At 45.8% G+C, this 12,751-nt stretch overlaps 1 protein-coding gene across 2 annotated transcripts in view; it reads left to right on the plus strand.

The window, feature by feature from the left end:
• The window catches only part of LOC112259264 (speckle-type POZ protein), a 74,217-nt gene that overhangs the window by 39,751 nt on the left and 21,715 nt on the right, over window positions 1–12,751 (plus strand). For both annotated transcript variants that reach the window (XM_042327833.1, XM_042327832.1), the window contains one exon: window positions 1,705–1,832. In XM_042327833.1, coding sequence (XP_042183767.1) covers window positions 1,705–1,832 — 128 coding nt within the window. The remainder of the gene's footprint in view (window positions 1–1,704; window positions 1,833–12,751) is intronic.

Below are 12,751 nucleotides of genomic sequence, written 5' to 3' on the forward strand. Positions count from 1 at the left end.
CACAGAGCTTTCAGCAGAGCTGTTACCCCGTCTGAATTACTTCCACTTGGATATGGCAGGAGATCTCTTAACTCTTAAGGCTTGGACACCAGTAGCGTTAGCTGGCCGATGGTACTCAGCACCCCTGCTAACCGATTCTTCATGTAGAATCGGGTGAAAATGTCTGCAGCCAGATGTCCATCAGTGGGTGGTTCCTAAAACACACCACGCCAAAAGAGCGGCAGACGAACGGCAGATGGGCTGTCGGTCTGGTGTGTGTGGTTCTTTAGACCCCAGGGATCCTCATCCTATATAGCAGGAGGGGCCTGCCCTACAGGAGGGGCCTGCCCTACAGGAGGGGCCTGCCCTACAGGAGGGGCCTGCCCTACAGGAGGGGCCTGCCCTACAGGAGGGGCCTGCCCTACAGGAGGGGCCTGCCCTACAGGGGGGCCTGCCCTACAGGAGGGGCCTGCCCTACAGGAGGGGCCTGCCCTACAGGAGGGGCCTGCCCTACAGGAGGGGCCTGCCCTACAGGAGGGGCCTGCCCTACAGGAGGGGCCTGCCCTACAGGAGGGGCCTGCCCTACAGGAGGGGCCTGCCCTACAGGAGGGGCCTGCCCTACAGGAGGGGCCTGCCCTACAGGAGGGGCCTGCCCTACAGGAGGGGCCTGCCCTACAGGAGGGGCCTGCCCTACAGGAGGGGCCTGCCCTACAGGAGGGGCCTGCCCTACAGGAGGGGCCTGCCCTACAGGAGGGGCCTGCCCTACAGGAGGGGCCTGCCCTACAGGAGGGGCCTGCCCTACAGGAGGGGCCTGCCCTACAGGAGGGGCCTGCCCTACAGGAGGGGCCTGCCCTACAGGAGGGGCCTGCCCTACAGGAGGGGCCTGCCCTACAGGAGGGGCCTGCCCTACAGGAGGGGCCTGCCCTACAGGAGCTTCTTAGATGGGATCCTGTCATCCTATACATGACCAGGGATCTTTATGTGACGTTTGATTGGAGATCTTTGAGAGGGTCTTGGAGTAGTAAAATGTCTGGGCAGGGAATTCATTGTGATCTGACTTGGCAGACTCTTTGATCCAAAGCCATTTACAGTAAAGTGAGTGCATTTATATTTGTAGTATGTAATCCCTGAGGGACTTGAACCCATGACCATGGCGTTGTTAGCATCAGTCTTACCAACTGGGCCATCAGAACCACTATGGTACAGCAGTGTCTCTGACTCTAGTTAGTGTGTTATGTACGTTGAGTATGTCCTCAGTGGTTGTGTCCCAAATAACACCCTATTCCCTGTGTAGTGCACTACTTTTGTTGTACACTATATAGAGAAAAGGGTGCCCTTCTGGACGCAACCAGTGTATGTACGTATTCCTGGAATACGTACATGAAGGACCCCATGAAGGCATTTCTCTTGTGTGTTTGTAGTGCACAGAACCCTCCCTGCCTCTTCTCAGGCAGACATACTTGGCAGTCCATAAGCACTTTATAATGGGATGCTTTGATCCCTGCTTATCCCACCTGCTTATCGTGCCTGTGTGCCAGAGATGAGGGAGTGTATGAAAAATGTCTGGAGTGTGTCATCGTTTTCTTATGAGGTGTTAAAAGTCCCCTGCAGGTGACACCTCCTTCATTCAACCTCCTGTCTGGCTGTGCTCACTCTCACTTTCTCCTTTCTCATGGTCATGACAGACACACGTGCACTAACTGTCTGTGTTGTTCCCTTTTACAGAGAGCCAGAGGGCATACCGGTTTGTCCAGGGGAAGGACTGGGGCTTTAAGAAATTCATCAGGAGAGACTTCCTGCTGGACGAGGCCAATGGGCTGCTGCCTGACGACAAGCTCACTCTCTTCTGTGAGGTAGGACACAAGTTCACACAATATCGAGACACAGGTAACTGCCAAAATAAAATTGAAAGCAGGTGTTAATTAAGAAATTAACATCCCATCATGCTTAGGGTCATGTATAAAAAAAGCCCAGTTGTAGATTATCTTGTCTACCCTGGCTAGAATAATAGATGTCAGTGACTTTTAAAGAGTGTCTCAAAGGAGCATATGGGGTTAAAGGGTGTGTCAGTCACCAGATCTCAACCCAAATTAACACTTTAAATTAGATTCTGGAGTGACGCCTGAGACGGTGTTTTCCACCACCGTCAACAGAACACCAAATTATGGAATTTCTCATGGAAGAATGGTGTCGGATCCCTCCAGTAGAGTTCCAGACACTTGTAGAATGTATGCTAAGGCACGTTGAAGCTGTTCTGGTTCGTGGTGCCCAACGCCCTATAATGTTGGCAGTCAGATGTATCTCTATAGACGGGTTGGTTGGTTAGCAACTACATCAACTACTATCATTGTGCTCAACTGTGGGGCAAAACAGATGGTTGGCTTATATTGTTGATAACATGTAAACAATATTTTGTCCCCAATGTTTATTGAAAACCTAATTAAAGTTGCACAATGAGAACTTGTCTCTCAAATGCTTTGTTGCGGTTGTTGGTTAACTTGCTAGATAGCACATTTTTCGCCATGTTAGCATAGATGTGAAATCGGTCAAAACACTTCAAAACAAGGCATGGTATCAAAAACAAGATCAAATGAGCTGAAACGAGACACTTACGGTTCGCCACAGTTTTTTGTCGTTGTTGCTAGCAATCTGGCCATCCAAAACCATAACATACGGCCTTATGCCGCTTTGAAGTGTGCACACAGCTGACCCGTTTATAGGACACACACCGCTAACCCGTTTATAGGACACACACCGCTAACCCGTTTATAGGACACACACCGCTAACACGTTTATAGGACACACACCGCTAACACGTTTATAGGACACACACCGCTAACACGTTTATAGGACACACACCGCTAACACGTTTATAGGACACACACCGCTAACACGTTTATAGGACACACACCGCTAACACGTTTATAGGACACACACCGCTAACACGTTTATAGGACACACACCGCTAACACGTTTATAGGACACACACCGCTAACACGTTTATAGGACACACACCGCTAACACGTTTATAGGACACACACCGCTAACACGTTTATAGGACACACACCGCTAACACGTTTATAGGACACACACCGCTAACACGTTTATAGGACACACACCGCTAACACGTTTATAGGACACACACCGCTAACACGTTTATAGGACACACACCGCTAACACTGGGACTAGGGCCAGGAGTCTGTCCTAACCATGTGACCTGACCAGGAAAACCTCGTGGGTCATCACTAGTTGCCACAAAGTCATAAACCCTGTCTATTTCTGCAATTACTCTTCGCCAACCCCAACCACACTGATAACCTTATGCCTAACTTTTTAAATTAAGACCAAAAAGGTCTGTGTGGATTCTTATTCCGTCAGTTTGTCAGTAGGGCTCAGGTCAGATGCTGTGTAGTGTTGGGCTAGATTATATCCCCTGTTATTACTAGGCTGTAACAGAGGGGGCAGCAGAGGCCAACCATCTCTCTCTCTGTGTCGCCCAGCCCCCCCTGTTGGATCGGGGAACATAGTAGAGGTTAACTTTCTGGATATGTTAATGTTCTCGTTGTCATGCATTCACCCATAAATGTTTAAAAAGCATGGTGGTGGCTGTTTAAAGCAAACCTAATTAACCCTGTGGGTATGGTGCTGAAATCCATGTCTTGAAGTTTCCCCCTGTTTGTTACGAGAGAGAGAGAGAGAGGAGCGATGTGCAAGTCTGTTTAAAGTGCTTCCAAACTGGGCCTATTGACAGACGAGTAAGAGGGGCATAGCAGCTACTACAGAGCTGTGGGGGAGGTGTGTGTGACTGCGTGTACTGTGTGTGTGACTGCGTGTACTGTGTGTGTGACTGCGTGTACTGTGTGTGTGACTGCGTGTACTGTGTGTGTGACTGCGTGTACTGTGTGTGTGACTGCGTGTACTGTGTGTGTGACTGCGTGTACTGTGTGTGTGACTGCGTGTACTGTGTGTGTGTGACTGCGTGTACTGTGTGTGTGACTGCGTGTACTGTGTGTGTGACTGCGTGTACTGTGTGTGTGACTGCGTGTACTGTGTGTGTGACTGCGTGTACTGTGTGTGTGTGACTGCGTGTACTGTGTGTGTGTGACTGCGTGTACTGTGTGTGTGACTGCGTGTACTGTGTGTGACTGTGTGTACGTGTGTGACTGTGTGTGTGACTGTGTGTGCGTGTACTGTGTGTGTGACTGTGTGTGTGTGACTGCGTGTACTGTGTGTGTGTGACTGCGTGTACTGTGTGTGTGTGACTGCGTGTACTGTGTGTGTGTGTGACTGCGTGTACTGCGTGTGTGTGACTGCGTGTACTGCGTGTGTGTGACTGCGTGTACTGTGTGTGTGTGACTGCGTGTACTGTGTGTGTGACCGCGTGTACTGTGTGTGTGTGACTGCATGTACTGTGTGTGTGACTGCGTGTAGTGTGTGTGTGACTGCGTGTACTGTGTGTGTGTGACTGCGTGTACTGTGTGTGTGTGACTGCGTGTACTGTGTGTGTGTGACTGCGTGTACTGTGTGTGTGTGACTGCGTGTACTGTGTGTGTGTGACTGCGTGTACTGTGTGTGTGTGACTGCGTGGACTGCGTGTGGTACTGCGTGTGGTACTGCGTGTGGGACTGCGTGTGGGACTGCGTGTGGTACTGCGTGTGGTACTGCGTGTGTGTGTGTGTGTGTGTGTGTGTGGGGACTGCGTGTACTGTGTGACTGTGTGTACTGTGTGTGTGACTGCGTGAACTGTGTGTGTGACTGCGTGTACTGTGTGTGTATGCACATGTCCCTGTGTATGCGAGAGAGGGTTGGCATAGAGAGTACTTCCCCAGTGGTGTTAGGCTGCTGGTTGGTTATAGTCCTGATTTGACTATATACCAGCATTTATGCACGGACCGGTTTAGGTTTTTTACTTTAACTTGTATAACGGTATTTTAAGGTTTGGTTTGTAATATGCCATGTGTAATGTCCATTTCCTCGCAGACCTAGCCTTGCCCAGTCTCACTCAAGGAGCTAATTTGTTGTTGCTTAACCACAAGAACATGTATTCAGTCTGCATGATCAATGCAGCACATGCAACAATGTTGATGACAATGATGTTTTCACTTAGCTTCTTAATATAAATCCACAAGCGTTCTATAAATACACTAAAAGTTTGAGTTTCTTACAACCAGACCTCAACCTCAACAAACACCATTGGGATGAATTGGAATGCCGACTGCGAGCCAGGCCTAATCGCCCAACATCGGTGCCCAATCTCACTAATGCTCTTGTGGCTGAACGGAAGAAAATCCCCGTAGCAATGTTCCAACATCTAGTGGAAAGCCTTCCCAGAAGAGTGGAGGCAGTTATAGCAGCAAAGGGGGAGACCAACTCCATATTTAATGCCCATGTATTTTGGCCATATCACCCAGCCCTAGTGTGAGTTACTGTAGTGAGTAGAGGTCGACCGATTAATCGGAATGGCCGATTAATTAGTGCCTATTTCAAGTTTTCATAACAATCTGTATTTTTGGATGCCTATTTTGCCTTTTTAAATGTATTTACTTTTTAAACCTTTATTTAACTAGGAAAGTCAGTTAAGAACACATTCTTATTTTCAATGAAGTCCTAGGAATGGTGGGCCTTGTTCAGGGGCAGAACGACAGATTTTCACCTTGTCTGCTCGGGGGACCCAATCTTACAATCTTTTACAGTTAACTAGTCCACCGCTTGTAGTGGAAATTTCCTGTATTTACCAAATCATGAGAGCAAACCACACACAAGTCAGAGTTATCATAAAGTCCATCTTTAATTATATTAGCTCCATCACAACCCTGTGACTCTCAGATCAATTCAGTGTCTATAAATGAATTCTCTGAGTCCTTACAAAACAGTTCTTAGTATCATTTATAGCCAAGACACACCCATCTCAACTCACATGATGAATAACACATCTTAGGAACATTACAAAGGAAGACTTTACTTGAGAGAGGAGTATTCCATAGCCAGACAGCATTAGCTATAAATTATCGTTCATTTTTCTCTCCTAAAACGAGGTTCTACTTCTCGTTCTTGGTATAACAGTACCAAGACATTAGGATATAAATCAATTGTCATTTTAGACACCCCCATTCTGGACAAGCTCACGGAGACACAGTGACTGGCACACAGACATTGTGGAGCCAAGAGATAATTGGTTCCCCCTCAATCATCCCTTCACATGGTTTAAAAGATATGTTTACATATGAAGACAAGCTTGACCTCTCCCCTCTCTGCGGCCCAAGTAACTGAACCCTGACAGAGAACAGATAACTGCAACCCCCCCCAACAGTATTATCCAAAAATAGACATTCTAATGACATATCTCACATAAGCATGCAATAAAAATAAAACATCTATGTTACCCAACTATTCTGATTAATCCCCAACACGCTCTAACCACCCGCCTCTCATTGCACTCCACGAGGAGATTGCCTGTTACGCGAATGCAGTAAGCCAAGGTAAGTTGCTAGCTAGCATTAAACTTATGTTATAAAAAACAATCAATCAATCATAATCACTAGTTATAACTACACATGGTTGATATTACTCATTTATCTAGCGTGTCCTGCGTTGCATATAATCGATGCAACGCTGGGGGATGATTTAACAAAAGCGCATTTGCCACAAAAGTCACACACACAGTACACGCAGTCACACACACACAGTACACGCGGTCACACACACACAGTACACGCAGTCACACACACACAGTACACGCAGTCACACACACGCAGTACACGCAGTCACACACACGCAGTACACGCAGTCACACACACACACACAGTACACGCAGTCACACACACACAGTACACGCAGTCACACACACACAGTACACGCAGTCACACACACACAGTACACGCAGTCACACACACACAGTCACACACACAGTACACGTACACACAGTCACACACACAGTCACACACACAGTACACGCAGTCACACACACAGTACACGCAGTCACACACAGTACACGCAGTCACACACACAGTACACGCAGTCACACACACAGTACACGCAGTATACTGGACGACTGTGCCTAACCATAAACACCAATGCCTTTCTTAAAATCAATACACAGAAGTATATATTTTTAAACCTGCGTATTTAGCTGAAAGAAATCCAGGTTAGCAAGCAATATTAACCAGGTGAAATTGTGTCATTTCTCTTGCGTTCATTGCACGCAGAGTCAAGGTATATGCAACAGTTTGTGCAGCCTGGCTCATTGCGAACTAATTTGCCATAATTATGACATAACATTGACGGTTGTGCAATGTAACAAGAATATTTAGACTTAGGGATGCCACCCATTAGATAAAATATCAAACAGTTCCGTATTTCACTGAAATAATAAACGTTTTGTTTTCGAAATGATCGTTTCCGAATTCGACCATATTAATTTCTGTGTTATTATGTTATAATTAAGTCTGATTTGATAGAGCAGTCTGACTGAGCGATGGTAGGCAGCAGCAGGCTCGTAAGCATTCATTCAAACAGCACTTTCATGCATTTTGCCAGCAGCTCTTCGCAAGCACAGAGCTGTTTATGACTTCAAGCCTATCAGCCTAATGACTGGTGTAACCGATGTGAAATGGATAGCTAGTTAGCGGGGTGCGCGCTAATAGCGTTTCAAACGTCACTCGTTCTGAGAATTGGAGTAGTTGTTCTCCTTGCTCTGCAAGGGCCGCAGCTTTGGTGGAGCGATGGGTAATGCTGCTTCGAGTGTAGCTGTTGTCGATGTGTTCCTGGTTCGAGCCCAGGGAGGAGCGAGGAGAGGGACGGAAGCTATACTGTTACACTGGCAATACTAAAGTGCCTATAAGAACATCCAATAGTAAAAGGTATAATAAATACAAATGGTAGAGAGAGAAATAGTCCTATAATTCCTATAATAACTACAACCTAAAACCCCTTACCTTGGAATATTGAAGTCTCATGTTAAAAGGAACCACCAACTTTCATATGTTCTCATGTTCTGAGCAAGGAACTCAAATGTTGTTTTTGCATTATTTAAACCAAATTGAACATTGTTTCATTATTTGAGGCTAAATTTTTTATTTTATTGATGTATTATAGTATTGTTGTAATTGTCATTATTACTAATACATTTTTTAAAAACCGGCCGATTAATCGGTATTGGCTTTTTTGGTCCTCCAATAATCGGTATCGGCGTTGAAAAATCATAATCGGTTGACCTCTAGCTACCACAAGGTCTTCCTGCGGGCAGGTAAGACTGTAAAGTACTTCAATATTCCTGGTCCTTGTTCCCCCTGGGATGCAGTCTTTACTACCATCGGAGACCTGTCTCCTCGTTCTCTCATTCTCTTTCCTTCTCTTTTTTTTTCTTTCTCTTTCATTTTTATATTTCTCTCTCCTCTCTCTCTCCACTCTTTCTCTCTCCATTTGTGAGAATGCTGTTCATTGACTACTGCTCAGCGTTCAACACCATCGTCCCCTCCAAGCTCGTCACCAAGCTTAGGACCCTGGTACTGAACATCTCACTCTGAAGCTGGATCCTGGACTTCCTGACGGGCCGACCCCAGGTGGTGAAGGGTAGGCAACATCACGTCCACCAAACTGACCCTCAACATGGGGCCCCCACTGGGGTGTTCTAATCTCTAAGGACTTAAAATAGTCCACGTGCACAGTCATGAAGAAGGCGCAACGGCACCTCTTCCCCCTCAGGAAGTTGAAAACTTTTGGCAATGGGCCCTCAAATTCTCAAAAAGGTCTACAGCTGCGCTATTGGGAGCACCTTGACTGGATGCATCACTGCTTGGTATGGCAACAACACCACCCTCGGTCGCATGGTGCTAGAGGATGGTGCGGACAGCCGAGTTCCCTGCCATCCAGGACCTCTATATCAGGCGGTGTGAAAGGAAGACCCGAACAATCATTAAAGACTCCAGCCCCCCAAGCCATAGATTGTTCTCTCAGCTCCACACAGCAAGTGGTACCGGTGTATCAAGTCTGACAACAACAGGGTCCTGAACAGCATCTATCCCCAAGCCATATCACTTCTAAATAGGTTCTAGGGAATATCTGAGTTGGCCCTTGTATTTATTTCTCTATGGCACGCTCACAGGACTCTACACACTCACGCACACTGACACTCCAACACACACACATTTATACTGAATCTACATACATGCACACACACTCACATACAATTCTAAACAGAGTAGCAGCAGTGTAAATTATCATACACTGAGTATACAAAACATTAAGCACGCCTGTTCTTTCCATGAGACTGACGAGGTGAATCCAGGTGAAAGCTATGATCCCTTATTGATGTCACTTGTTAAATCCACTTCAATCAGTGTAGATGAAGAGGAGGAGACTGGTTAAAGAAGGATTTTTAAACCTTGTGACAATTAAGACATGGGGTGTGTGTGTGCCATGCAGAGGGGGAATGGGCAATATAACATGTTTAAGTGCCTACGAACAGGTTATGGTAGTAGGTGCCAGGCGCACCGGTTTGTGTCAAGAACTGCAATGCGGCTGGGTTTTTCACGCTCAACAGTGTCCTGTGTGTATCAAGAATGGCCCACCACCCAAAGAACATCCAGCCGACTTGACACAACTGTGGCAAATATTTGGCTCTACATTGGCCAGAATCCCTGTGGAACGCTTTCAGCACCTTGTAGAGTCCATGCCTAGATGAATTCAGGCTGTTCTGAGGGCGAAAGGGGTGGGGGTGCAACTCCATAATTATGAAGATGTTTCTAATGTTGGGTATACTCTGTGTATATCCTGATGCCAAGTCACCTTACCCCTATACAGTTGAAGTCAGAAGTTTACATACACCTTAGCCAAATACATTTAAACTGTTTTTCACAATTCCTTACATTTAATCTTGGTAAAAATTCCCTGTCTTAGGTCAGTTAGGATCACCACTTTATTTTAAGAATGTGAAATGACAGAATAATGGTAGAGTGATTTATTTCAGCTTTTATTTCTTTCATCACATTCCCAGTGGATCAGAAGTTTATACACACTCAATTAGTATTTGGTAGCATTGCCTTTAAATTGTTGGGTCAAAGTGTCGGGTAGCCTTCCACAAGCTTCCCACAATAAGTTGGGTGAATTTTGGCCCATTCCTCCTGACAGAGCTGGTGTAACTGAGTCAGGTTTGTAGGCCTTCTTGCTCACACACGCTTTTTCAGTTCTGCCCACAAATTTTCTATAGGATTGAGGTCAGGGCTTTGTGATGGCCACTCCAATACCTTGACTTTGTTGTCCTTAAGCCTTTTTCCACAACTTTGGAAATATGCTTGGGGTCATTGTTAATTTGGAAGAAACTTTTGCGACCAAGCTTTAACTTCCTGACTGATGTCTTGGGATGTTGCTTCAATATATCCACCAAATTTTCCTCATGATGCCATCAATTTTGTGAAGTGCACCAGTCCCTCCTGCAGCAAAGCACCCCCACAACATGATGCTGCCTCCCCCGTGCTTCACGGTTGGGATGGTGTTCGCCTCCCCCTTTTTCTTCGAAATATAACGATGGTCATTATGGCCAAACAGTTCTATTTTTGTTTCATCAGACCAGAAAGATATTTCTCCAAAAAGTACGATCTTTGTCCCCATGTGCAGTCGCAAACCGTAGTCTGGCTTTTTTATGGCGGTTTTGGAGCAGGGGCTACTTCCTTGCTGAGCGGCCTTTCAGGTTATGGCGATATAGGACTCGTTTTACTGTAGATATAGATACTTCTGTACCGGTTTCCTCAAGCATCTTCACAAGTTCCTTTGCTGCTGTTCTGGGATTGATTTGCACTTTTAGCACCAAAATACGTTCATCTCTAGGAGACAGAACGCGTCTCCTTCCTGAGTGGTATGACGGCTGTGTGGTCCCATAAGGTTTATACTTGCGTACTATTGTTTGTACAGATGAGCATGATACCTTCAGGCATTTGGAAATTGTTCGCAAGGATGAACCAGATTTGTGGAGGCCCACATTTTTTTTTCTGAGGTCTTGGCTGATTTCTTTTGATGATCCTATGAAGCAAAGAGGCACTGAGTTTGAAGGTAGGCCTTGAAATACATCCACAGGTACACCTCCAATTGACTCAAATGATGTCAATTAGCCTATCAGAAGCTTCTAAAGCCATGACATCATTTCTGGAATTTTCCAAGCTGTTTAAAGGCACAGTCAACTTAGTGTATGTAAACTTCTAACCCACTGGAATTGTGATACAGTGAATTATAAAAGAAATCATCTGTAAACAATTGTTGGAAAAATTACTTGTGTCATGTACAAAGTAGATGTCCTAACTGACTTGCCAAAACTATAGTTTGTTAACAAGAAATTTGTGGAGTGGTTGGAGAACGAGTATTAATCACTCCGACCTAAGTGTATGTAAACTTCCAACTTCAACTGTACATGCAGTGCATTCGGGAAGTATTCCGGCCTCTTGACTCTTTCCACATTTTGTTACGTTACAGCCTTATTCTAAAATGGATTACATTGTTTTTTTGCCTCATCAATCTACACACATTACCCCATAATGAAAAAGAGAAACTGGTTCTTAATGTTTTGCAAATTTATAAAAAACAAATACCTTATTTGCATAAGTGTTCAGACCCTTTGCTATAAGACTTGAAATTAAGCTCAGGTGCATCCTGTTTTTCATTGATCATCCTTAATGTTTCTACAACATGATTGGAGTCCAACTGGTGAATTCAAATGATTGGACACTATTTGGAAAGGCACACAACTGCCTATTTAAGGTCCCACATTAGACAGTGCATGTCAGAGCAAAAACCAAGTAATGCGGTCGAAGGAATTGTCTGTAGAGCTCAGACAGGATTGTATCGAGGCACAGATCTGGGAAAGAGAAACATTTCTGCAGCATTGAATGTCCCCAAGAACAGAGGCCTCCATCTTTCTTAAATGGAGGAAGTTTAGAACCACCAAGACTCTTCCTGGAACTGGCCGCCCGGCTAAACTGAGCAATCAGGAGAAGGGCCTTGATTAGGGAGGTGACCAAGAACCCAATGGTCACTCTGACAGAGCTCCAGATATCCTCTGTGGAGATGGATGAACCTTCCAGAAGGACAACCATCTCTGCAGTTCTCCACCCCTCAGGCCTTTATGGTAGAGGGGCTTGACAGAAGGCACTCCTCAGTAAAATGCACATGACAGGCCGCTTGGAGTTTGCCAAAAGTCACGTAAAGACTCTGACCATGAGAAACAAGATTATCTTGTCTGATGAAACCAAGATTGAACTCTTTGGCCTGAATGCCCAGAGTTATGTCTGGAGGAAACCTGGCACCATCCCTGGTGGCAGCATCATGCTGTGGGATGTTTTCAGCAGCAGGGCTTGAGAGACTAGTCAGGATCGAGGGAAAGATGAATGGAGCAAAGTACAGAGAGATCCTTGATAAAAAACCTGCTCCAGAGCACTCAGGACCTCAGACTGGGGTGAAGGTTCACCTTCCAACAGGACAACGACCCTAAGCACACAGCAAAACCTACACAGGAGTGGCTTTGGGACAAGTCTCTGAACGTCCTTGAGTGTTCCAGAGCAAGAGCCGGACTTGAACCTGAACTAACATCTCTGGAGAGACCTGAAAATAGCTGTGCAACAGCGCACCCCATCCAACCTGGCAGAGCTTGAGATGATCTGCAGGGAAGAAAGGGAGGAACGCTCCAAATACAGGTGTGCCGAGCTTGTAGCATCATACCCAATAAGACTCGAGGCTGTAATCGCTGTCAAAGGTGCTACAACCAAGTACTGAGTAAAGGATCTGA

This window comes from Oncorhynchus tshawytscha, linkage group LG09, assembly GCF_018296145.1.
Source record: "Oncorhynchus tshawytscha isolate Ot180627B linkage group LG09, Otsh_v2.0, whole genome shotgun sequence".
In the NCBI taxonomy this organism is placed as follows: Eukaryota; Metazoa; Chordata; class Actinopteri; order Salmoniformes; family Salmonidae; genus Oncorhynchus; species Oncorhynchus tshawytscha.